The sequence below is a fragment of the Trachinotus anak genome, unplaced genomic scaffold (assembly GCF_046630095.1).
Source record: "Trachinotus anak isolate AG129_WGS33_773 ecotype Australia unplaced genomic scaffold, CSIRO_AGI_Tana_v1 ptg000007l, whole genome shotgun sequence".
In the NCBI taxonomy this organism is placed as follows: Eukaryota; Metazoa; Chordata; class Actinopteri; order Carangiformes; family Carangidae; genus Trachinotus; species Trachinotus anak.
The window spans coordinates 10,637,506-10,665,185 of NW_027273858.1; the positions used below are offsets into that span (position 1 = coordinate 10,637,506).

Sequence of the window (27,680 nt, forward strand, 5' to 3'; positions counted from 1 at the left end):
AACAGCTGAATAGATTTATTATAGTATACATCAAAGATTATGAAATATGAACTGAGGACCACAGGCTGCAAAATGAATCACACATTCCTTCCTTTGTTTATATAAACAGTGCATGTCACAAAAATATAAACAGAAAGAAGTATCACTGCTCTGTTTGCAAGATATTAAACTTTAAGTAGAATGACACAGAAAATCATTTACAGTCACAAACTGTATAACAGTTGGCAGAAGAGAGGTGCAGGGCAGTTAAAGCAAGAGCATGAAAGAGTGGATTATATTTGGTTTATGTACAGTTCTGTAGAGTGTAAAAATTCAGGTGATAAAGTTTGCTTTCTCTATGCAGAACAGATTACTGAAGGTTACACTTTAATCATGATTGGATTACAAGAAACATTCATTGAAGGTTGGGGGCTAATTGAAACACTTGATAACAAAAAGCAGAGTGAAGAGGGGAAGAGAGGTAGACAAAAGGGAGGATGACAAGAGAGTGAGAAGAACTGAGGAGATGCAGTGAGATTTAGAGAAGGATAGAGCGAGATTGCAGAGAGGGAGAAAGATAAGAGAAAGTGAAAGAGTTGGCAACATGCAGATGGGAGTTTAGTTGTTTTTACTCATCAAGCTCTTCAGACTTCTGTCAATAGCTTCATCCAGCTCCTCCTCCAGCTCCTCCTTTTTGGACATGGCGAGTTTGGACTGATAATCACGCACTATCTGGTCTATATAAGGGGCACTTTGTGTTCCGTGCAGCATGAGAGTCCACTCCTTCAGGACTCCGCGCTGTGGCTCCTCACCTTGAAAGCCCACCTCCAGGACCCAGGTCCCTCGGGGGTCCTCGCCCCAGGTGTGGGTGGTCATGAAGGGCCACTTGTCGAAGCCCACCTTGGAGTCATCGTCGCGGGGCCTTCGGCTCAGCAGGATGGACTTTGTACCCATGGGCGAGGTCATGTTGATGTTGAGGTCACCGCGGCGACTGGCATTGACAGTGACCACTGCCTGAACGTGTTCCAGGTAGCGGACAAAGTTGTCCTTCCCCTGGCAGGCTTCAGTGGTGATGGCCAAGACTAGCTTGCTGCCAGACTGGATTTTACTGGAGAGAGAAAAACAGATTGAACAAGCTAAGACACTGTAGCAGAGGGACGAGTGTCGGTATATCCTGACACTGTGACAGCAGCTGGAAGAATCATGTTTTTCTTTCAGTCCTCTTACACCCTGCCCTGCTCTTTTTTGAATGTCCCAGTAAATACAGTACTTGACCTACTTTTCTTACAGAACCATCCAACCCTGACAAAGCATCAAGCCTCTTTTTGAACCTGCTCCTTCACCACGCAACAGCAGTGATGATTGTCATGTCTGCTTGCTTCACTGTATAATTTCTCTCTAGAAGTGGGGGTAAAATACTCTTCTATTTGGTCTACAATACATGAGCACCTTTTCCATTTGGCGCCGCACACGTTTGACACATGATTTCTTTGGCTGCCACCCATTTGAAATTATTTTAATGCGTGCTGTCTAAAATTCTTAAACTCTATCATGGTTTCACTCAGAATTTACCATTTCTCATTTGCTGTATATGTCTCATACAAATCTAAAGAATAGAAAGATGTGCCAATTTAACTTCTTTGAATCTTAAGGTGGTAATGGTGCAACATTTGTGCAGCTAATTCCTGCTGATGAAGATCGAGTGGTATGCTCAAAAGCCACAGAAGCAGCTACTAAACAGACCTTAAGGTGGGATTATTTTGTTGTGACAGTATCACCAGTGATGACATAATACCCTTTGAACTGCCACTTTGCTCTTGTCATAAAATACACGGGGGCTGCAGCTAATCATTATTTTCATTATGAATTAATCTAAAAACAGTAAAGAATTCCCATCACAAAAAAAATATTATGTCTTTCTGCACGGCTCTAAATCTGAGGCCTGTCAGTAAAACTGTGTGTAGCTTGTCATATACTGAACCACCCCTTAATTCTCCTTTTCTGTGCATGAAGAGATTTTTTTTTTTTTTTTGTCCAGATGGATTTGTTCAGAACAGGGTGTAAAAGCAGACTGGTCCTTGTATTGTTGCTGCTTCGTGGTTGGGAAGACATACTGCTGTTCTCATCTCTTTGGCTGATGGAAAAAAAAGAGTGAGAACACAGCAGGACAGGGGTGGTGACCCAGGGCTATGAGGAGGCTTAATAACATTATTAAAGGCTGAGGCCACATTGCAGGCGATGGGAAATGGGGGCGAGGGAGGTGGAGAGAAGGCAACAGAGACAAGACAGAAAATGAGTGAGAGAGACATGGGGAACAGCAGTCGGCTTGAAAAAAGATTAATAGAGGACTAGGCTGAGCACAGAGAGGTGAGGGTAAGGGCTGATGAGGCGAATTACTATTCCCAGAAAAACAGAATAATTCACAGTGGGAGTTTCACAGTCTGGTACACCCTACATGCATGTTGAGAAATCTGACATAACCAAATATCAAACTGTTTTTGTTTTCCATTAACAACATGTGACATGTGGGTTGTTATGTGCAAAAATAAAGTGTAAAGAGACAACTTTGAAAGTAATTTTACAAACTTGTAATTTAGTGCCATTTCTTTGTTTCATTACAAATGTCATCATTATTATTTTGTTTATTATTTCTGTTTAATTGTGATCATTTGAGTTCATTTGAATGTATGACTGTGGGTATAACAAAATCTAGGGATGAATATGTGCTCATTTCACCTCATGACACCCAAACCGATTTTGTGTGCAGCAGGTGCACAGTTCCCATCGGATAACGTGTAAGAGTAATTACAGCAGTCAGTCATAGAGCAGGGAGAGGGATGCCTCTGATGGGCAGGACCAGCAGAGATTAAAAGCAACCCCACCACACAGTGGGCCACTGCATGCCAGCTTCACCGATGATAAGTTCTCCTCCAGCTAAGTAAGCAGCAGCCTGAGCATCTATCAGATCGTGGCTGAGTTGTGTGCTTGCAAGCATGTCTATGTTAGTGTTTATTGCTTTTCTCTGCTGATACACTATCATCAGAGGTGGGCTTGTTGTAATTATATCTCTACCACAACAGAGGCAGCAGAAGCCCTGCGGTGCTGCTGTGGAAACAGTGAGCCGATGAAAAATATGACAAAGCCAGCAGCTCAAAAATAGCTTAAAATATAAGTATGGTATTTCTCCCTCACAAACACTACCTTAATGGGCAGTTATTCTGTCAGATAATTAAGGTGCCTCCATGTTTGAACTGATGCACCTTCATGCAGTGGAACCCTAAATGATCAAGGAGGGTCGACAGACAAAGCCAGTCTGCATTACGTGGGCAGGTCCCCCCATCTTTCGCATGTGATGCACTAAAAGCCATATGACTCTTCAGGGATTCTCCTTTTCTTATCTGGCACTGCACCCAAGGGAGGCACACACATCGGCAGACTTTCACAGCATGGTGTTGTGACTGCATTGTCTGTGCAGCACTGATTAGAGGCTAGAATAAGGAATTGGAGGTGTTGGTGGTGTCAAAGAAATACACAGATGTAACGTATTCAGTCTGCAATTTTATCTTCACCCACACATTGTTACTTTCACAATGCATGTGAAAACTCTGGGGTTAGGTCACACATATCTACACACATGCAAACCCCCACCTGGAATCCCCTCCTGGCTGTCAGTCAGTTTAATTGACAGTGTTTCCGGGGCACGCCATGTCGGACCATTTATTGCGCTCTAATTAGAGTGAATGAGGGGGCTAGCCACAGGAAACCACCAGACGTCACGCACGGGAGCTCAAAGTCTTAGGATATGATAGATGCATGGATAGCAGGGCCCTGTGAGGCGTACAGAGGGTGGGGGGCAGGGGAAAGTGATGAAGAGTAGGTGAGAGTGGAAAGGAAAAGATGACAGGGAGGGAGGCTGGAGGCACATAGGAGAAAGTGAACACTGTAGATGGAGGAGATGCAGGGAGAAAGATAGGATGATACAAGGGGAGATACTACTTAATGTGAGAAGACATTGGGAGGATAAGATGATACAAAGGATGCTTTAACTGAGGCTGCATCTGTGAAAGATGAGGGCAGAGAATCTCCTCTAGAGCATGTAAGAAATATCTAATGTTTAGAATTTCATATAAGTGAGTCATTTAAAAGGAATCCTCATCCAGTATACAGGATGCAGTTTCTTTTCAAAACATGACTGATGTACTGGCAACTTGACAAGAGCATGAAATATTTTAAATTTCAAAAATATACTGTAAGTACTAGACACAAGATATCAGCTACTTCATTGCAAAGTCCACGCTCACTGTACAAGTATGTCCACTAGATTTCAAGTAGTTTGCACATCACACTTCTGTAAGGTGCATATAGGACAAAGATTGCCCCCCTAACCAGTTGTGATGTCACAAATTAATTCTTATACCTTAAACTCAGATTTAAAGTGAGGCTCTTACTTTAGCCGAACGGCAGCCACGGTGGCTACAAGTGACCAAATGCTAATCTACTCTTCAGCTAAAATGCTAGACCATTGTTCTTAACTGACTCAGTAACGTCCATTACACTGCAACAGCTACTACTACCACTACTAGTTTGGTAGCAAAACCACTAACTGTATTAAACCAAGCAACAGTGAGTTTTATTGTTGTGAATTTTTCATGTGCAATAGGAAGAATGTGTTTTTTCTTCTTCCAAAAGTTTAATTTCATGTATCATGTTATGACACTGAAAAGACTTCTCTTCAATTTTCACTTTTAATCAAAACAAAATGACACTAGATGCCTTTTAATAGCTTTTCAGCAGTTTTGTTGTTGTTCACCATTATCTGTCATACAGAAATCCAATTCAAATGTAAAAAAAAAATGACCAATGCATTAAACTATGAACAGTGGCTGCCAGGATAACAGACTATGTCATTACAAATCTACAGCAGCATCAGACAGACCGAACAGCTAATCTAAATATTACAGGGTTATGAAGTGGACACTCCCATCACAGATGTTTTATTGAATTAGGCCTTATTGGGATTACCCAGTAATTAGATGAGCGTGTCTCTCGTGCTCAGCAGTATTTTCCTTTCAACGTCTTGGTAGGTACAGTTTGAGGTTGCAGAATACACAGTGTGCACAAGCGCGATGCAGCATGTATGATATAAAAACCAAAAAAAATGAACAGAACTCACTGGGTCTCCTGAATGGACCCGGCTACACAGTGGAAACGCTCAGGCACAGTTTTCCAGTCCTTGGCCATTTTCACCATGCCGCCAGCATCCAGCACACCATAGCCAAACAGGTGGTTGAACTCGAGGCCCACGCCGTTCCTCCTCCACTGGTGGACCTCGTCATGGAGCTGGTTCCTCTTGGAGGTCAGGACTGACAGATGCTGCATGTCTCTCCATGTCAGGTTAGGGCTGGGGCAGACAAACAGTCACCAGTGCACATAGGACAGAGGCAAAGGGATGAAGGAAGGATAGAGTGATGGAGGAGAGACAATACTGTAAGTCAGAAATATCAGGCAGGGTAACAGGAAAAAAAACAAAAAACATTCTGATTCGTGGTATTATTTCAGTGACCTGCCTTCAATTATATAAACATCATAGGGTCTGTACTTTGAGACAGATGGTTGCCTTTGTCTGTGTTTCCCCACATTATGTTGTCTGTGTGTAGTGACAGCTTTGTTCTGGCTGACTCACTGACTCCTGCTGTTGCATGGTTCAAGTGTGTTTGGGCAGTAAAAAGGCCGTGCACTCGTTCTAACAGCCCAGTGGGTTATTTGCCGCCGGATAGGGTGAGTATCCGCTCCTCCCAACAGCAACATCATTATTGTGTGTGCAAAGCAAACAGTGCGTCTTTATTCTACTCCGCTAGCTGGTGTTAGGTAATGGCAGCGGAGTCTTGTCAGCCTGTAATGTGAGAAGTGAAGCATCTGAGAGAATGGAACGGCTCTCCTCTGGGCAGTAATTCTCCAGGTTTTAGATTTGTCATATTTGTCTAATAACGTGTTGGTGGGTTTACTTAAGTGGCGTAAGTTTTCAGTTATTTTCTGATCTGCAAGGAACGACCTGTTCTGAATTCTCAAGGATTATAAAATGCACTCCCACTTGCACCATGATGTTAATATGACACGATTTACAAATTTTGCTGCAAACATCAATAACTGAAGCTCTTGATTCATCATTAGACTGTAGTTAACTACATTTTCATCAGATTGAAATGACTAGTTACTGTGTGTTTCATCATCCAGCACAACCTCTCTGCATCATGCTTATAGGAAGTGTAGTAATAAATAAATCGCAGGTGCTCAGCGCATTCTAACAATATATCAGCTGAATTTTTCTACCTTATACTGAGATATAAAGAGCACTGATCCAAATATGATTTGTGTCCTTGGCAAAAGCACATAGTCTGTACTTTGTGGGCGACAGAGTAAGTGCTGTTTCACTTTTTATTCAGCTTATGGTTTGATAAAAAAAGCAATTCCGTGAAAAGTGGAGAAAGGATTTGTGCTTTTGAGGTGTGCAGAGGGAAAATTTGAATGAAGGATTTGAGGATAAAGATTGAAAGAGGAATTCAAAAACATCAATGTGATATTAAGGCGGTTGTTCTTACAACTAACAAACAGTTGCTCATAAATAAAGAGCATAAAAACAGTTCTGTTTCAAATCATAGATTGTCCAAAATTCATGGTTGGAAAAATCATACTGGGAAATTATACCTTCTAACCAGCACTGAGTTGAATGAGGTAACGCGATAACATTTTATACAGACAGCCAGTCTAAATCAATAATCACAATTATAACAGATGTGTGGAAGGAGCAGTAGATCACATACTTAGCCTCAAGAGCCAAAGCAAAGACACCAGCTGCTTCTGGAGCTGCTGCTGATGTACCGGAGTGACGCAGCGTGCAGTTCCCATACAGGTCTGTAGTGGCCTGACATAACCAAATCACAAGAAAGAACAAGAATACATTTTTAATAAGGTACTCTAAAAAAAATTATTGTAACATAACTTACAAAAATTAGCCCTTCCCTGACTTTCTCGGTAGCTTATAACCTTTTTCCAGTGTGCCAGCGCTGGAGAGTCAAATAAAGTCTAAAGTCTTAAATGTACAGTTTATAGCCAGACTATAATAACAATGTAACTTCAGTCATGTCACCTAAATGATGCTGAATCACGTTCAGTCCCGTGTATGTCACGCCATGCTTGAATGTTATAGAACCTTTGATAAAAGTGTGCTAAGATAATACAATGGTATGATCCAAATTAAAATTATATGTTAATAGAACAATAATTGGAACCAACAAGTGGAACCAACATTATGGCAAATATAACAATATGATGCATCCTGTTAACTGAATACTTTATACATTTTTGATTTTTCTCATTATATGACACATTTACATTGATAGACTTTTAATTTACTGTTGCATTCTGTTAACAGCGAAGGTGGGAGCAGCCTTAGCATAGTGACGCATGTTCTCTGCTCTGCCAAAGCCAATAATCCTCACTCCCAAAAATTTAGACTACCTTCAGCCAAAATAAGAACTATATAACTATCCCTATTTTCTGAACCCCCCATATCCCCAATAATATTTTACACTCCCTATACTAACTGAATAGTTACATAAACACGTCAGCTGACAAATTGTGTTTATATTTACTGATAAGCATTTATTTATTTTATTTGGTTCTTAATTAGAAATGATAACAGATTGACTGCAATTAGACAGGAAACCCTAGGGAAGATCTGTGGCTCTGTCAACAGCCAAAGGTGATTTGCATAATCACAAACACAAACACTGCTGCCTTTGTACACTGGGAAATTCACAAGCATGGTATAGAATCTCGGCCCATATTCTCAATACAGGCATGCTAAGGTATAAGCCCTACATTACCCTAACATGAGCCATCAATGTTAGGTATCTGTCCTTCACAACAGTAAGTAAGTACCATATTTAAAGCTTTAGCTATCTCTCTTTTCATTGTGGGTATATACTCTCTGGGTCTATTTGACTCTGGTGACTCATCTACTCATTTTTTCAAGGATCACCCACTGGTGACACAATTCTCCAGGTAAATATTCAAATAGCCATGAGCCAGTTACAGTTATAGCCCATTTGTGTATACTAAATTCAGCTACTAGATTCACATTGGTCTCTCACTTGTTTGCCTTGTCACTTTTCTTTCCATTCACACAAAAGAAAACACTTACAATAAGGCAATTTATTGAAAACAAACTCTTTTCTAAAGGTTTTTCTTGTCATGGTAAAAAACACATTCTCTAACAATAAGAACTAATAAAGGGACACCATGATTTTTTTTTTATTGCCATTTTTAGTGTTCATCATTTTAGTCTTGGTGTCTACTGAAATAGATTTACATGCTTAAATTCTCAAGTTCTTGCATTGTTCTTGTGGTTAGGAAAATACTATTTATCGTCCATGTGTTTTAAATAAAGTTGGTTTAAAAAAAAGCCTAATGTATGCGCAGATGGATTCTCTCCGCATCGCCACTGTCTTTTCCTAAGTCCTTATGAATTCTCCTTCACATCTTACCTTGACCTTCCAGTGCAGCCCTGAACTCCCAATGAGGCGTTTCATGCAAATGAGAAAAGTAGGTTTTGCCCTGACAGAGGTACTCCCTTTACCATGTACTTTGAGCCTTGCAACTCCGTAGACCATTTACATGCAGATATATCTATATAACACACTAATATAACACACTATAGGAAAGGGAAAACTCTGAAAAGCATAATAACACATCCACTATGATGTGAGTGTTGTGATCATCACAGTATGGAGGCCTCTCTGAGCATCTACAGTAAATTATGCACCTGGATGTCCAGAAAGGTAATCCGGGAAGAGTTATTCCTTCACCTGAACCTCCATTTTTCACAACCATCCAGCAATTACAGTCTAACAACTTCTTAGGTTTTTATATCTGGTCTCATTCAATCTCCTGAAACGCCGAGCACATGGTGCCTGTGGGCCAAACTGAAAAGAAGCTATTTACAGCTCAATCTATGAATGAGGAGATACATTCATAAGACATAAAACATAACAAACAAGTCCTCTTTGAATGTTAAAGTGCATACACCCATTGCAATAGACAACTTCAGAAACCACGGAGTATCAAAAACATTTGATAAACTCTACAACAAGCATGTCAGATGATTTCTGTTTCAGTTATATGTGAAAAATGTTATGTACGTAAACACACTCACAACGCCAGCCTCTGGGTTCCTCTTGCGTCCATTGCTGAATGTAGATGCCAGGGTGGAGGAGCAGCTCTCATCGTACAAGGCGGTGCGTCCGTCATTGATGGCCGAGTTAATGGAGATCGTCCACATGCTCGAGGCGTAACCATCGCAGTTGCAGTCGTCATAGCTACCACCATCTCCTGATGCCCATACATAGATACTGCCTTTTCCTCCGCGGCCCTAAAAACAAAAGAAAAAAAAAATTACTGTCATAATCAAAGTATAAAATATGTCACACTTCTGCTTATTACTAGTGGGAGTTACGTGGGTGAAATGAGAATTGGGAATTAGGGAATTTACCAGGGTTGTGTAATTATCTAGTCTGAATCAAATAGACAGCTAAAGAAACCGAAAGGATTTTAGGAGGAAAATTATTAACAAATAGATATCAAAGACATACAATTCAACGGCATCTGAAATAAGAGCCAAGATGGTGATGGTGCTTTTAGATTTTCTTTGGTCGTATTTTGTAGAGCAAACTGCCTTAAGGACATTGTGTTTATTCAGGCTTATGATGAGGACCTGGTTTATGTGCATCTGCCTGTGCCTGTGTTTGAGAGTTTGTGGGGTGGATGCAAGGTGGGTGTTTAATTCTTGTGTTATTCTGTTATAAATGACAAAACATTGCCTCCGTTTCTATTTTTCATTGAGTGAGTGAAGCGACAATGAAAACTGAAGTAAACCACAATTATAATGATGTGGGAAATACTAACCATAGGTATGACAACAAATTGTCAATTAGCAATGCAAAAATAAAAGACGTTGACGGGCAAGCTGTAGTTTCAAGGTACATTCAAAGGAAAATGTGCTGATACTGTTTGGCCTGTTTTATCTACAGCAGGTAAACAGCAATTATGTAGTGAAGGTACAAAAAAAATTGAAAGCATTCTTCATCCTTTCTTTGCAGTGCAGCACAACACTGTCTGTAAATTGAATCACAGAGTAAAATGTCATCTTTGTTACTGATAAAGTGCCAAGAAACATAAAACAACTGACAGTGGATCCACACAGAGACCATTCTCTTCACCAAACACTGCACCTGTTTCTACAAAAGGCCAAACGTTTCCCCACAGAACAAAGGATCAAGTGGAGGAGGAGTGGCATGTCCTTCCCTTTACGATGCTTATTTATGTCTCTCTATTTGAATTGCAAAGAGAGGTTTGAGCATTTCTGAGCTCACCTCTGAAGCTTCAGGCCTTTTACCTTCTGTCTCCTGCACAAACCAAACAAAGTGCCTTAATTTTGCACAGCACATGGTGTCATTTATTTCCATTATCGGTGGCAATTTGCAAAACCACACAGTTACATTTAAGATGCATACTTAAAGCCACTCTGTATGACCCAGTTGTTAATGCAAGATAATGTGAATCGTTATTTTAAATGTTTCCTCTTGCTGCACTGTGCATATCATGCTCAGCCAACATAAGCCTATATAAGTGATCATTAGAATCTAAGAGGAAGAGTGGCTGCTTGATTAGTTGTGTTTACATGATCAGAGATTACAGTCAGCTTTGCTCCTACTCAGGTACCCTGCCCAAGAGAGGGTCATTTCGGAGCAACCCACACCTGCCAGCACACGGTGCATGATGATTAATCAAGCAAGTAATTGGCAGTGGCATGGTTAGCATGGCAACTCTGTGTGTGTGCGTGTGTGTGTGTGTGTCCAAGAGGACGGCCCTTCCACCAGAGTGCCTACATTTAAGCCCCTGTTGGCAGGCAGGCCTCGGAGAGTTTTCACACTGCTGAAGTGTCCTTGAGCAGGACTAAATGCCTAATCACCTCCAGAAGACCTGAAACTCTGACTTATTAGCGGACTATGGTTAACTAATATAAAAATATTCTGGTGGAGTTCAAAGTAGTGTCATAGTAGGGATGCTATGATGGATGGACTGCTTCTAAACTAGGTGTTTTTCTTAGTTTGCAGGTGTCATCAAAAAGCAAAGTGTTGGAAACAAAAATTCATGGTATCACCAATGTTATTACAATTAATCCTGAGGCGGACATTAATATGTGTACCATGGCAGTACATCACATAGATTTTGGCACATTTCAGTGAAAGCCACAAATGTGAACTCCATGTTGGCACTACAGGAAAGGTCAGGGGTCATTAGGATTCATCCTCTTTGAACCATCAATATATGTAATGTATGCATGTATGTGTGGCAATCCATCCAGTGGTTGTTGTGAGATTTCAGTCTGTGCTATCAGTTGGTGGAGTGACTGAATGAACAACACTGCTCTAGACCACCATCCAAAGACAGCAGAGGAAAGAAGAGGGAAGAAGAAATCAGAAACCAAGGGACAGCGCGTCCCATTCATAGTTTTCAACAGGCCACATTAAGTATTTTTAAAAAGACAAAAGTGGATGTAATAGAAGGCCTAATATAAACCTGATGTAAGCAAAGTAAACTCACTGTGTAAAGGGTGACTTGACACAAGTTGCGAAGATGATTTTCTGACTTTCACATTATTACGAAACCCTCGACAGAGCAGGTACAATGAATCCTCACCTTGTTGACGCCGTCAGCCATAGCCTGCAGCGTGAGCTCTCGGGGTCCGTCCACTGTCTTGCCGTCATCAGTTGGTCCCCAGCTGGCGCTGTAGATGTCAATAACCTGGGGCATGTGGCTGATGGATGATGCCTCAATGATGTCAGTCATGAAGGGTTGATCCAACATCCTGATACCTGACACAGCAACAACTCCATATGAATCTGACATTAAAATTCAGGCTAACTTTGGTTTACTGTATTGTTATTGCCTCTGGAACACAGTGTAGTTTAGGTGGCTATAAAAGGGTGATTTATAAACCTATTCAGCTGGTTAGGTTTCCGCTATATCTAGTGTGAAGACATTACAACACCACAGTTATAGTATCCAAAGCCTTAGAAATGGCAAGAAAGTGATGTCAGCTTCGTAGCAGCACCAAATCAAGTAGTCAATACTCATTTTCTTATTTCTACCCAGAGCAAATTTTACAAAAACTCAATATGAAACGGAAACATGGAGCTGTTGGGATTAATGGTGTTGTCCTGTTGATATGTGGACTCCAGCTGACCTCTGCAGTAATTTGCAGCAATTCTATGAGTAGATACCAAACAATGCAGCACTGATCTTCCACAACAATCTGTGTTTTATGCATGGTGCATACAGTATTTCTCCTCAGGGTGAATCACCCTCATCATACCTTTGATCCTTTCATCATATCGTTATCAGATCTGTCATTTACTGTCATCACCGTCTGCTCTGTTGTTATTTTTTCCACTGTCCAATCTGCAGCTTTAATATGACACACACCTGCTACCTTTGAGTTGTAGGCGACCCCCACACCGCAAATGTTGTTGTTGGCTGCCGCAGACACCTCTCCAGCACATCGTGTGCCATGACTGGTGACAGCAAAGAGCAGAGAATAGAGGATCTGCATGAATTTGCATTAATTTACAAAGGATATATTGTGGGTTAAGTCTGAGATAAGATATCACAGATTGAATGCACCTCCTGTTTTGTTGACTAGAACGAGACAACTGTTGATAGAAAAGGTTTAGCATTTTTGTTGCCATAAATCAATCAAAATTAGCATAAACACTCTGAAATTCTTAGCACTTGGAAAGGCAACAAGATTTATCCATTTGTTTTCCCATCACTCATCTGGGCCCGACTGAATATGTTTGCACATATCAGTGTTTTTTGTGCACCATGTGTCTATCTCTCCATCCTCCGCTCCCTACAGGGACACTGCAGAGAGTCAACCCCTCTCTCCCAGCATGCTTTGCTACAGACAGGCAGCTATTTATAACAACCAGCTGATTAGCCAGCGAGTTGTGCCCGACAGTCAGCAACTGCTACACTGGCAAACCCAAATATTCCCTTCTCACTCCCACACACAGACACACATACACTACACAATACATCTGAGCAGATGAAGGCACAGTGGAGGAGGAGAGGCGGAGAAAGAATATATTTCTCTTTGTTCCGCTCCTCCACATGTGCTGCAGTGGCAGTGGATCACCCAGTGTGATTGGGAGATGGGAGGCAGATAAGGTGTTATCAGACAGCAGGTCACCACTTTGAACACTGCAACTCTGAAAGCAGACTAGACTCCCGTTAGTCCTCCTTTATCTACCTTATCTCCTCCAAGTGAGCGGGTAAAAATAGGCATTATGTTTTCTATTTTGTTGTGCTGGACAACAGCTCTGTTTATACTGCACCATTATGTCTTAATGGAACTATGCGGAGAGAAAATCAATAGTAGGAAAGCTGCCAGAATCCAGGGAGAGCACACACATGCACACAAAAACACGCTGAGCATGTGTATATATAAACAAGGGTTGGCTGGGTGAGCTTTACCTGTTGAACCAGTCGTCTGTGTAGCGTGGAAATGGGAAGGGGTCATTGCTGCTGAAGTCATAGCTGGCATCGGCATTCTGAAAGGACCAAATGGATGCATTTACAAAAACAGCAACAGTGAGGCAGAAAAACAAAAGGAGAGAAGGCGGAGAGGAGCATTTCAAAATGAAGTGCTGACCTTTATCACAGCCTGTTCTGTCATCTGGATGCACCAACTGGGTGTGATTTTGAGTTTTTCCAAAACATGACCAAAAGCAGTGTGTAATACTTATAGTTTATTAGGTACATCTAGGAAATAAAAAGCAAACCAGTGTAATGGAACAGCTCTTTTCACTTTCTTGCCAAGAGCCCATTCGCTTTGCTTAGCTTGGCTTAGTGGCTCCAAAACTTACTAACTAAAACATCACTGTATATTTGTTTAAACAAAAACTTAAGTGTAAAAAGGTCAAGTTGTAGTTATCATTTCTTCTAAGAAAAAAATCTAGCACATTTCCTCATATAAAACCACAACTTGCCATATTTAGGCCTATATTTCAGTGTTTGTAGGAGTTTGAATGAGTTTTAGAGGTGCTGGTGGGCAGCCATGCTCACTGTTTCCCCTTGTGTCTTGAAACTAACCGGCAGCTAACTTTGTGCAAGAACACAAATAAGTGCATTTCCTAATATGTTGAACAATTACTATAACAATTACTTTTAACACAACAGGTTTTGTTGAAACAGTTTTAAAGGTTTTGACAAAAAAACAATCTAACCACCAGGCCCACTCAGTAGCTGCGTTACACAATCTTCATCAGCAGATCTGCAGAGATGTTGATTCAAATTACTGACCATTTTGGAAGCAGTTTGTAGTGTTTTAGATATTTAGTCTACCTTCAACCCAAAAATCTGATGAATAACAAATGAATGAATAACAAAATTCAACAGCACCACAAATTACAGCCTCCAAAATGATCATGAAAGTTGAAACAACCTTTCTGCGACAGTTTCAACAAAAACTCAATATCATAACCTTTGTGAATATAAGACTTAATGCACGGCTGTTGTATTAGACTGCATTAGTTTTAGCCACAGGTAACCTAATGAACTGGTAACTGTATACACACGTGAACAGTGATCTGAACGCCGTGACACAATACTTAACTACAAGTCTTCACTCTGTGGCAATACTGGAATAATGTGTGGTCACAGCGGGGATTTCAAGCTGAGAAAATAATGGACCAAACATTGCCAGCATTTAATTCCACATGGCCAGAAGTAATAGGATCAGAATGAACAGCAGCAGAAAAGCAGGAGGAAAAACACACAGGAGACACACATCTGCCAGAGAGACATTAATGCAATCAACATAATTATCAGAATAGCCATGTCTGGAGGACAGGACACACACACACACACACAGACACGCAGGAAGACATCCTTGGGAAAGCCTCATACTTGTTGCTATTTCTGTAACACACTTCCCAAGCTCTCCTTTACCTGTCACTCATGTCACCTGGAGTACAATCTATTTTTTGCTCTGTGTAGCCAGTAACAGGTGTTTTGTGTGGTCATGAGTATGGAGAAACCACAGCTGTGTTCGTCAGCCATAGAGTCAAACACATCAGATCAATCTTGGGGACTGTTTCCACGCTCGGGTCTGACAGCCCTGCTGGTTGGCATTTAGAAGAGATGACTCAGTCAGTGTCAAAGAGAAAGCAAAGCGACGAAAGCTCACTGACCCAATGGAGAAACACCGCAATTATTAGCATGTGGAGCAGCTAACTAGAGGAAAACAGAAATTGCATGATGAAGCACCCATAGGGACAGGTTCAAACCTCGGTAACTGTTTAAGGAGATGTGGTGATAAATGTAAGTGTATGCCAATTTAACTTTTCTTACTTATTTTATTTCTCCTTTCTTCCGTCTTTGTCTTTTTTCTCTCAGTAAGAAGAGACAATAAAAACAACTCCAAACAACTCTAGCAGTGAAACTGATTAAACATATGAAAAATCTAAGGACTGGCTTGAAAATGTTATTTCTATTCAGAGCAGAACATGTGTGAACACCACTCCCAAACAGAGCTTTTGCTCACGTCAGGAGCAGGAGCGTGTTTTCTTTTTTTTTTTTTTTTCCTTTTTTTATTAAATAGAGTGAAAAGTGCTGAGCCACAGTAATAAATGAAACAGGGGCATGTCCATGAATCATTTGCTGTGCTTCTCAAGCTCATATCTTGAGCTATCAATCAGACTCTAGTCTTCCTCTGGTGTCCTGTGAGCAACCAGAGTCACAATAATGGATTGTGCCCAGCGTCAGCCACCTCACCTTTCCCCAGCAACCCTCGTCTAGTCACCGTACTTTGAGTGAATGGTACTTAAAAGAGTAATGACTCAAAGTTGCTATAATGGAAGCCAGCATGCCCTGTTTTTCTACATTTAGACATAGCAACAATAATAGCAATTAGGAGGTTGACAATGACGCCATCAGCTTGGCAGTAGATGATAAAGTAAAATAAAAAAGCCTTTCACAGTGGTGGTAACTAAATACATTAACTGAGGTACTGTTGTACTTGTACTTCTGAGTCTTCATCTTTTGCTTTTTTTTAAATTTGAATAACATTTGAAGGCTCAAAGAGGTAAAATCTTTCCTACACCATTAATCATCTCACCACTCCTAAGGTTTGTGTTTGTAACCCACTGAAAGGGAAACACTGGACTAAATTACCGAACTGTAGTTCACACCAGCTCCACCTTGTCCAGCTAAAAGAGTTGCTACTATTAATATCCAGCTCCCTTAGCGTCTTTACGAATTCGAAATTGTAACGCCTTGCTGACTAAGAACATGAATGGCAGGGAGGTGAGAGGGAGTTGCAGCTGAAGGGAGGCCAAAGATGTGGCCAACGAAGCATTTCCTGTGGTCTGAGGTACTGGTGGTATAGTGCGACATCGAGTGGCAGTGATGATCACTTCCAAAACCATTAAAAAAGTATTTTGACTAAAGGGCTTTTCCTGGTATTTTTACATTGCTGTACTGATACTGAAAGTATCGGTATTTCTTCCACCACCAACAGGAAAAGATTTTAAATCCATCTTTAAGTCTGTTCTAGACGTGTTTTATTCCTGAGTTATCACTGTATGTAGATGTGGACCAAGCACAGACCAAAAACCATCATGTATCTCTCTCAGTGCTATTCATCATGTTAGCATGGCTGAATTCAATAGTCCATTTGGTGCTGATAACCTAATCTATAATCTAGGAGAGCTGATGCAGGATTTCTGTATAATGCGACCTTGCTTGAAAGTCCTTTGCAAGATACCTTTAAGTGAAAGTATAACTTGAGAGAGATTACATTGAAGACGCATACTCTCCTTTCATAGTTCTGGTCTTGAAAAAATGGCTGTGAACATCACCTTAAGGCATTTCTGTCACAGGGTGGGACATGCACCTGATGATATACTGCAAATGTCTTCTCTCTTTTAATCCCACTCTTCGTCTGTCAAACAAATTCAACAAAAGCAACATATGAGATGAACTTCACGTAATGTGACACCATAACATGTCATGGTAACTTCCCAGGGTGTACGGGAGGGAGAGTAACACATTCTCAGAAGGGACATAAAACCTAATAATACACCTCTGCTTCTTTCACATAATTCTCTTTGCAACAGATTAGAAAAAGGTGATCACTGATCACTGCTGCCATTACTTACAAATACCTCAAATATTGCAGTAGCCAACCACAATACCAATATTAACTGGGGTGCTGGCCAGCATAGACACAAAAAGAGTACATGCACACTCATAGCTCCTGTGCTGGCATTAGGTCAAATGCAATATGATAATTGTTTTATACAGACAATTAGATTTTTGTCTTCTGTGATATTTACCAGTGCCACCATCTGATATTAAATACTGTGATCTGTTAAAGGTAGAAAATGAGCATTACAGTATATCTGCTATTATATCACTTAGTAGTGTAATACTAGAATATGTATAGATGTATTTATTTTTGTAAAAATCATTCCAACTACTCTAACTGTTGGCATTTGCAGATAAATGTACCATGAAATTGAACTACTAAGTTACAAATTTCTCATCTCAGGACACACACAATCTCACAATTAATTCACCATATCAAAATGTATCTTATGAGCTGTTACAGTATAATCATCACACCAAGTGGGAAACCTTGAAAAACAAGAAGCACATAATCCAACGCCCTCGCATAAGATAACATTTAGTTGTCCAAAGCAGATACATGCATACACACAAAGATCAAACACAACCACACAATCAGTTGAAATCAAACTGAAAGATGTGGTGATCCCAAAAGGACATTTATGTCTATTTTTTGTTTTTATTCAACTGGCAGTAGGAGGTCTTTGTGGGTCTACAAAACACCATGACGACAGTAACAAAACAGGATTACATACGCGGTGTCCCTCTCTCTCTCTTTCTCTCTCTTGCACACGCTCCCACTCACACACACACACACACACACACACTTTAGATCTATGCACAGCGTGATCCATCAATCCAGCGGAGCATGCTCCTGCATCACCCCAGCTGAGGCTGAGTGTTATTTTTGGGCCAAGGCTCGTCTCTGTTTACAGGCAAGAAGCATGCAAATGCAGGCAAACATGGTGGTAAGTGAACAGATACATGCACAGAGAAAGGATTTTAAAAAAAAAACACACACACACACACACTTATGCAAGCCACATTTAAATTAATCACACAGTGTGCACATGAGCTGAGGTGGAAAAGCAAAACAAAGAGCACACTGCTCCTAGATCATCTTTATTATCTCTTTTCAACAATACAGTAACCAATAGGGGAGATAAGTATGCACTTCTTAATAAAATTATTATTTAAAAAACATGGTCATAATTGGTAAAAGGTTTTTTTTTTGGTTTTTTTTGCGGCCAACGAAGCACCATGACTCACTTGTTCACAACACCTCCGTTGCTGTGAAAGGTTTGCATTTGTGCCTCCTTGGGTTCAACGACAGCACAACGCAGTCACACTGACGACACTGCAAACTTTATAGCCAAATCAAATCAAGCCTTCTGCATTTCCTTGTTCCATTTAGCAATCCCTCTTGTCCTTTAAGGTTTTATCAGTATTCTGGAGATAGAGCATCACATTATGCAGCGCCAACTACCCTGGCATTATCTCTGCTTGTGACAGATCGGCCTGCCATTGTGCCTGCCACAGTGCAGTGTGCATTAACATTAAACAGCTTGGCTGGCCGTCTGCCTGTTTCTGCGTCCTCCAGGAATACAAGGAGACTCGCCAGCCATGAAGGCAACTTGGAAAGCACCTGTCATTGCCAATGGCACGCCACATGAAGCCCGTGAAATCCACCACCTGAACCTGTGCTTCACTTATTAACAGCAGTTTAAAGAAATGAAGGCGGGCATGAAATTCAGCAATACTGAGGTACTCACATAATTTGATGCCAGGTCTGGATGTAGATAGTCGATGCCTGAAATGTGATTTTGACAATAATCAGTGATTAAGCATGAGAGGGAGGGCTTTACGGGGGACAGCATGACCTCAAGTGTCTTATTGCTATTACCCCACAGTTTCGTATTTATTGTGTTTTGTCTTAATTTCATTTGGACAAAAACAAGCAAATACAGTAACATTGGATATGGAATAAAGTGCTAAAACAATGAATGAACTGATTTAAGGAAAATGTATTTAAATTAGATTATCAATATTTTATAGTTCCAAATGTGATGAGTTGACATTTCTTTTAGACATTATTATAATTAATATCTATGTCAAGATATGAAATGAAATGATAATGAATGAAATGAGAGAATATCTATCATGAATATCAAAACTGGAAATCCAAGCATGTCACCTTGGGTTCTGTGTGTTTAGGATTTGTCATGCATAATAGGTGTATCAAGTTGTATTAAAACATTAAATGTCAAATTTGCCATTATGTGCCAGGTTATTTAGAGTTATTTTACATATCTATATTACTATACTTATTTCTGTGTGTGTGTTTTTACCTATTCTCTATTTATTATTGCTACAATATATTTCCAGTAACTTTCCTGCCACTGGTTGCTGCTGTGAACATTTAAGCTAGCGGCAGTAAGTGTGACATTTTTCAGTCAAGACAGTAAATAGACAAAGGCCTTGCATTTGTGCCACATCTGGTTGCTACTCTTAAAAATTTTAACAGCGATACAGTCACACTAATACTTCAGTGCATGCAGTTGAAGAAGAAAAAGTATTAACTCCATATTTGGTGATTTTAAGGATAAAATGCTTGAGGAAAATACATTTTATGCTTAAAACTGGAAATGCTGGAAAGAATTGAGAGTTTTGACATTTTGGAAACACATGGTTTTCATTACACTGTTTTTTTTAAAAGGGTTTGTATTATAATACACCACAATCTGAGCTAGTCGGTCACCTTAAACAGAGAATGTCAAATCAGACTGAACCAGAACATGTTTCTTATAACAAATTCAGCATAATCAGTGGTCACCATACATGTTCCAGAAAGTAACCTTTCGTTAGTGATTATATTGTTAATTAAACAGATATGAGGGAAGTAGTTCATTTAATTAGTATAATGGATATGTGCAGGTATAATTGAGTGCTTTCAGACAGCTCTCCAGGGTACGAAACAACAGCACTTTATACTCACCGTCATCCATGATTGCGATGGTAACTCCTTTGCCCGTGTAGCCCAGTTGCCAAGCTTCAGCCACATTAAGATCCAGCCCAGGGGTCCCATCTGCCTGGCCTGTGTTTATCTAATCACTCAGACAATATGGAGAACATCTATGACTCATGGCACCCAGGTGAGCCACCATTAGGAAATTAGTCAGCGTGGGGGACGTGTGTGGGAAGGGGAAGCTATGGATAAGGACTGCTTGGGGGTGGGAGAGTGGAGGTGAGAGGAAAGGGAAGTAAATGTCAGCGATACGGCACATTCATCAGACACGGCAGATGAATGACGGCAAGCTTGCCGTGGCACAAAAGTCACGCTTGCCAGTTAGGGTACACAAGAGGGGAGGAAACTAGGCGGCGTGAATGCAGCGGTGAGATGGCGCGGACAGTACTGGCCAAGCTAATTAAAGAATGAATAACAACATTGATTCAGAAAGTGGTGGGGAATATGCCTGGCCTCTGAGTAATTAAGGTGGGAGAATGTGGGTTGGTGCAAAAGGTCAGGCGGCAGGCAGACAGCTGCTTGGCTGATTACTCACCAGATACCACTGTTTGGTGAATAGCGGGTCACTCATGTTGACTTCAATGTCGTTGATATTTCTGTAGCCTCGCTTCTGACGACTAAAACCCTCTTGCTCAAAGACATTCTTCACCTGAGGAAGAAAGCGGAGGAAATACCAGATCATGGTCAAGTCAACAATGAAACCCAGGTGCAGAATAGCACCTGTGCTGGAGCACGTACGTTAAACTAGAAATTGGATTTCCCACGACAGGTGAGGTGCAGGCACATCCTACTCTGTGCGCAGGGAATCAGCAAACCCAGCTGTGCTCTACTGTACCAAGAAGACAGAACACCATGTAAATCACGGGGGCTATTGTTTTTCTCCTAATCAGAGGAGCTGCAGCTGGAGCCACAGCTTCCAAACTCACCTGCCACACAAATGATGGAGGCTTTTTTTTCCCCCCTCATTAAAATTTTTCTACAGAAAGCTGCAGCGATTACACTCACAAATACGTTTGTGTTTCTTTGAATCACCAAAGACACACGGGCAGATGAGCAGCTGTGTTTTGGATTACAACTGCTTACTGAAAGCTGCCGCAATACCACTATCAGGCACTGGAAGATAACAAAGGATGCAGCGCGTAAATGATGGGGATAAATGTCGTTGCTTGTTTGGCAGGGGCCTGTCAGCAAAATGATTGGGTGTCTTTGAGAACATTTAAAGATTACACTCCCAACAGTTCCTTTATGTTTGTCGGTAGATGTGAGGTCAACTGTAATTAGCAGTATAGCTTATCATTTCAACCACTCTAATGTAAAACTTCACTCCATCCCATGTGAGGTTTTAGTGAATTACTAAATTATATTTCAAATAACCTCCTTCACATATTCGACAAAAAAAAGAGAACTTAAGGAGAGGTAACGGAAGGGCAAGCCATTAAATCTATCAATCTGGCAGTATAGCTCAACCAAGTCTGAAGTGAAGCTCTCAATTTGAAATTTATTACCGACAAGGTCTCAAGGACAATGACTTCATTTGAAGGTTTAGATCCTTTTCTGTCTCTGTGCGTGTCTTTCTGTGTGTTTGTGTGTGTGTGGGCGTCCTTGAAAGGCTGGAAAATTGACTACTTCTTCGTAAAATTGTCAACACTTAAAATAAATCTATACCTGAGACGCCTCATTGACAAAAATCCCTTTAATTCAAATTTTCATACCTGAATTAGTGATGCTAATAAACATTTTCAAAGCAGCATTTTGGCTTAATGTTCCTCCTGTGCTTACCCTTAGCAAATTCACTCCAGTGTGACTAAGAGAAACAGGCATTGTCCGATTTGTTTACCACCACATATAAGTGAGCGGAGCAGCACTTAAGACAGCCTTTTAAAATGGCCAAAGCCTATTCATCCACATCTTTCTTTTACGGCACACTCTAAGCAATCAGGTGGCACACACGCTGTGAACTAGCACATCAGTAAGTCCTTTAATTTACAAGTCAGTCCTGAAACCACATTTGCATGTTTATCATCTGTCTTGGAGGATTTTAAACTGCTGAAAATAATTGTATCTTTTTGAATTAGCCACACCTCACGTTTGTCGTCACATCACGTAATTCACATCCCCTCCCGTTGTCTCCATCTATCATCCATTTATTCCATCACTTGGCAGGAGGGCTGGTATTTCCCTTGAGACAGCATGTCATACTGCCCACTCACAACATCAAACAGTGCCCATGCACTACCATCACTCTCCGCCTTTGCCCACTGCCTGCTCACAACTCACAACACTCCAGTTCACTTCAAATCAAAGAGCTGTGCTGCCTTTCTCCTCGTCCTCATTTCCCTCCTGGCTTTCCCAGGCATGTGTCTTTCAGGGTCAAAGCATGCTGCTCATTCACAAAGATGTATTCAATTTTCTATTTTCCCTTTATTATTTATTCACCCTCCCTGCTACCTACTGTGCCTCAAAAAGATTTTGAATGCATTTATCTCGTGTAAAAAAAAAAAAAATATGGGAAGAATCATGAATGGATGGATTGATGGATGGATGGACAGGGTTAAGGCACGGATGTGTGGGTAAATAGACGTCTCATTTGCAATCAATGCAGGACTTCAGATGTAAAAGGACAGGAGAGAACAAGGACGAGTAAGCACAGAGAAAGATGCAGAGAGACAGAAGGAAAAGATAGTGAGTGAGTAAGAAGTGGGTCAACATGCTCCACTAATAGAGTCCAACATAGAACGGGGCTCCTGGGACACTAAGAGATCCATCCAACAGTACATTCAGTGCTGCTACTCAATTACACATGATTCTAAGTATGTTAAATGAGTGTGTAATGGCTGCTTTAAAATGAAAAAAGAACATTTAATAGACTACTACAAAAGGTGACATTCTTTTTTAAACCTTTAAAATCCTATTTATCCTATTTTTCTTCATAAATATTAAAATGCAACACACTTTCCCCTTTCTATTTGACAGAACTTCAGGTGTAAAACTGAGATATGTCCCCCGCACTGTCTTGAAAGATGGGGGAGAGACACTTAAGCATGACAAACAGGCAACATTAAATCAGACTCTGACCTCATCTTTCCAGAGATGTGCAGAAATCAATAACTGCAGTATTGCATACGAGCATGTCAAGCATCTGATTACAAGCCAGCATCTGGAATGTGGACCTGCCCGTGTCCGTGCTGCCTCACTTCCATTAGCTGTATTAGCTTGGTGGAGTGGCTCGCATTTATTTTCATTAGCACCTCTCACAACCGCAATTAGAGAGGTTAGTTCATTGTCTGCAGCAAGACCTCCACTTTCACCGCCCCCAACAGTGGACAGAGCTAAACACACAGAGCTTTTATTTAGATAAGACAAAGCACATCTTTCTCGTTTATTTCACCAGGTACAGCTGCAACGGTTTCTCGATTTTGGATCAACATAAAAGTAATCTATATATTTTGATGATCAATGAATCATTTAAGTTATTTTTCAAGCCAAAAATGCCAAACAATTAGTGGTTCCAGCCTCTCAAATGTGGGAATTCACAGCTTTTTCTTTTCTTACATTAAGGCGAATATCTTTAGGTTCTGAACTGATTGATCAGAAACAGAAACAGTTTTCTTCCCCTTGTATAGACCAATTGATTTACAATTAATTTAGAAAATAATCAGCAGATTCATTGATAATGAAAATAATTTCAGCCCTATTATGATATTATTACGATAATATTTATCTCTCATTACCATTAATCTCTCCACCCACATCCAAACTTATATGGAAAAGTATTTTGTTACAGCTCACAACTTAAATGTCATTAGACATATAATATAATTTCAGTATGGGCTGATGTCATTTTATAACATATTAGAATTGCATATTAGCATATTAACTTGTGATTCTATGATTTACTATAATTTGTAATGCAAATACTACTGTTATAACTACTACTTTAAAGTAACGCTTAAAAGAAAGCGCTTCACAAAAATATGAAAACACAGAAAATTACAAAATACAAAAGTGGAGTATAGCAAGTAATTACATTCAAAGCATTATTTAGAAAAAAAAAAACCTCAGAAATCAGCAAAAGGCAAGTCTCCAAAAGAGAGTTTTAGTGAGTGATTTAGAGCTGGATATTGAATTAGTGGTATTCCGCAGGGTTTCAAGTTGTCCTGATAGCAAAAACACAGTCACTTTTTTTCTGAGACTAAACAGAAAGAAAGTCACATAGCACGAAGGGTCTAGTATTACTGAAGGTGGACAGTGTTATTATACAAGGACCAGAACATGCAATGATCTGTTTACCTATGACCAACAATCAATGACAGTGTTTTCCTGTCCTTGTGTTCAACATATCAACTCAGTAAAAGTCACAGGCAGTTGTTTATGTTTTTTTCCTAAGTGGAAGTTCCAAAGATTTATTTAATTTGCTCAGTTATTGAAAGGAAACAGTCCCTGAAGATTGGTCGGATGATTTCCTGCTGATAAGTGTCAGTCATCATTTAACTGGTGCTCCTGACATCATCAAGTGCAGCGCAGAAAAAAAGTCATAAAGCTAAACACAGTTAACACTCCATACTCCTGTTTACCCTAACCGGCAGCAATAATTTTCACTTTGATGTGTATTCATAGATACAGGCTTAGCGGTGTCTGAAGCCACCTTTGGAGGGCAGACACAGTCACAAAATTAGAGACTATGGAAATGTGTGAATGACACAATGTGCCAGTTTCTCTCTGCAGGGTGCATCCATCATATAAGTCCTGATTTCATGCCGCATTTTACATAACTAGGCTCAGAATAACTACTGTCATGCAAAGTGAAGAGGTGACCATGCTGCTGTAGGCACATGTATGCAGGAAACACAGTGTGTGCTCTTCTCAGTGTGTATCTCTGCATGTCTGCTTACCCTGCGGTCTTTTTGGAGCCGCTGTCTGCTCCGGGTGCTGCGCTTGCTCCGTCTCTTTGAAGTGTCCTGAGGATAGAAGTGAAAGAGCCCCTCTCCAAAGGGAAGCTGGGTAAAAAAAAAAAAAAAAAAAAAAAGTTGAGGAAGACAGCTTAGGAGCAGAGGTAGCATGAGAACAAATACAGCAATCAGAAAGTGTAGGAATGGCAAATTAAAATACAATAGATCATAAATGGAGGACAGCAGGTCATCCCTCCAAGTGGGAACAAGGGCACTCATTCCCTGGCTTTCACCCAGGGTCTATTTTAAGGCACTAGAGAACAGTGCTGGAATCAACCATAATAAATCACAAGGGCAGGGAAATGAGATGCATCATCCAGAGCTTTCCCTCCGGCACTGTGCACAGATTAAAGACCCCCTTATGCTTTAGTAACAGTCAGGGTACAGGTCAATCCTCAAAATAAATGCTTTCAGATGCGCCTGTCAGATCTAATGTGGAAATGAAATTCTTATGGAAGGACGAGGATTATTCTTATCTTACGCTGCTCTTTAATTCTGCCGTTGTTGTCAACAAAACAGACGAACACAAAAAAAAAAAAAAAAAAACACCTAGAAACAATGCACTTCCGCTGGGTGTTCTTTTAGAAAATAAGGTTGTTTTGCATATCGGCTGATTGCAGATCTCTTTCCCTCTTTTATCTCTCTTTTATCTCACATCTGGACATGTCTCGCGGCTCTGTGTCCTGGTCTAGTTAATTAAGCAACAACAGAATATAATTCAAACAACACAGACATTGTTTAATGATGCATATCCCATCATGACAAATATAGCTACCGATTACATAACCTGGGAGGCAGGGAGGCAGAAGATGGGGGTGTGAGTTGGGGGATGGAGCGTGGGGGGGGGGGGGGGGGGGTCTAGTGCCTACAAGAAAAGGAACTAGCAATCACAGAACTGGTGATGCTGCACGACCACCACACAGATGTCACAATATGATGAGTTACAGATTGAAACTATTATTATTGTGGCGGTTAAAAAAAAAAAAAAAAAAAAAGAAAGAAAAAAAGAAAAGAAAAGAAAATCCTCATTCAGAGCAGCCCGAGCACCCCTCTGCTCACTGCTACGCCTCACTGGCTAAGGCTCCAGCCAATTTCACCCACACATTTATTTTGACATGTGACAAGGCATACACAGTGTCAGGGAATTATTTCCATTGGGCTGCCATAAATGGCTTGTTAACGTCTTTTGACATGTTATGATGCGTGCTGCGTTTGTCAAGCTCTTTAATAAGACATATTGTCTCAGGTGAGTAAATGTCTCCAGGCGAGGCCATGTATGTCACGATAAGCAGTGTGAATACACCATGTATTCTGTTTTTAATAAACGTTCATGTTAAAAAGGGTCGCCCCTTTAAACAAAACCAGGTAGTCAAAGCAATTCAACGAAAAATACACAAGCTTGTTCTCACCCATTAAATTGGGATTTAATGACTAAACACACAAAGATGAACTCTATCAAATTCCCAAGGATGAGATCTCACCACAACTTCATGTTGTGAGAGAAAACAGGTTGTGCTTTTGCTGTCACAGATGACTCCCAAGTGTCTTTTGCCCTGTAGGACACTGATATGGGATCATTGTTTTGAAATATAAATGAATTTGGCCTGGGCAGAGTTGAATCCCCAGCCAGCGGGCCATAAGCCAATAGGCAACCTGCTTACTAGGGCCTGCATTTTAGTAGGAATGACGTCATCAAATTAAGAAAAAAGTGTAATGAAGTCACACTTGAAGAGAAGCTTGACAAGCTTCTTAGCATCTTCTCTGCTGGACTGTATGTGCTGCTAAATACAGTGTGACTGACCATTTATGGATACAAATGTTGCCAAACAGGCTTATGTTATAGTACTTAATGTGAATATTCTGATTTGCAATAAGAAATGATTCATTAATGTTTGGTTTTGTCAAGAGACTGGGAAAAAAAAAAAAAAAAAAAAAAAAAAAAGCTTATAGTGTCAGCAGTGCATGGCAGCTTTATCCGAGCATCCCTACCTTTCGGGCGCTCTGGAACCCATGTTGTGTGGCAAGTTGGTGCGCCTCATCCTGTGCGTCCTCATGCAACTGAACCAGGAGATGGTCCGTCAAGGCTCCTTCTGCAGCCTGCGTCGCAAACGGCAGCAGCGCGTTCAGCAGCACTATAAATCCCACGGCTGTCCCATGTCGGGGAGATCCACGCATCGTGTCTGGCTTGTGTCAGTCCGCCTGTCTGACTGGCTGCCCGTCGGAGTGAGATCAGTGTGCGGGATGCTCCTCGCTGGTGGTGGGAGGAGGAGGAGGTGGAGGAGGAGGAGGAGGAGGAGAGGAGGACGTAAAGGGGACGAATTAAAGCTTTTGCGGACGCATCTCCTCGTTGTCAGCTGATTGAGGCCACTGGAAGTTGTATTTCACCGAAGTGTAGCCGCTTCTGGTGTGCGGTTGTGTGTTGGGGAGCAAACCTGCATCCTCAGCTTTCTATCTCTCCTCCTCCTCCTCTCATCTGT

General features: G+C 40.8%; 1 protein-coding gene across 1 annotated transcript; it reads right to left on the reverse strand.

Annotated features, from left to right (window-relative positions):
- pcsk2 (proprotein convertase subtilisin/kexin type 2) lies at positions 1-27,680 on the reverse strand. The gene is made up of 12 exons (XM_071480428.1): positions 27,193-27,680; positions 25,147-25,251; positions 20,790-20,903; positions 20,225-20,333; positions 19,002-19,039; positions 13,576-13,652; positions 12,526-12,614; positions 11,740-11,915; positions 9,194-9,409; positions 6,801-6,901; positions 5,153-5,380; positions 1-1,087 (listed from the first exon to the last, which is right to left on the reverse strand). Exons 1-12 carry the CDS (start codon positions 27,376-27,378, stop codon positions 598-600), a joined length of 1,929 nt encoding a protein of 642 aa, XP_071336529.1. The 5' UTR covers positions 27,379-27,680; the 3' UTR covers positions 1-597.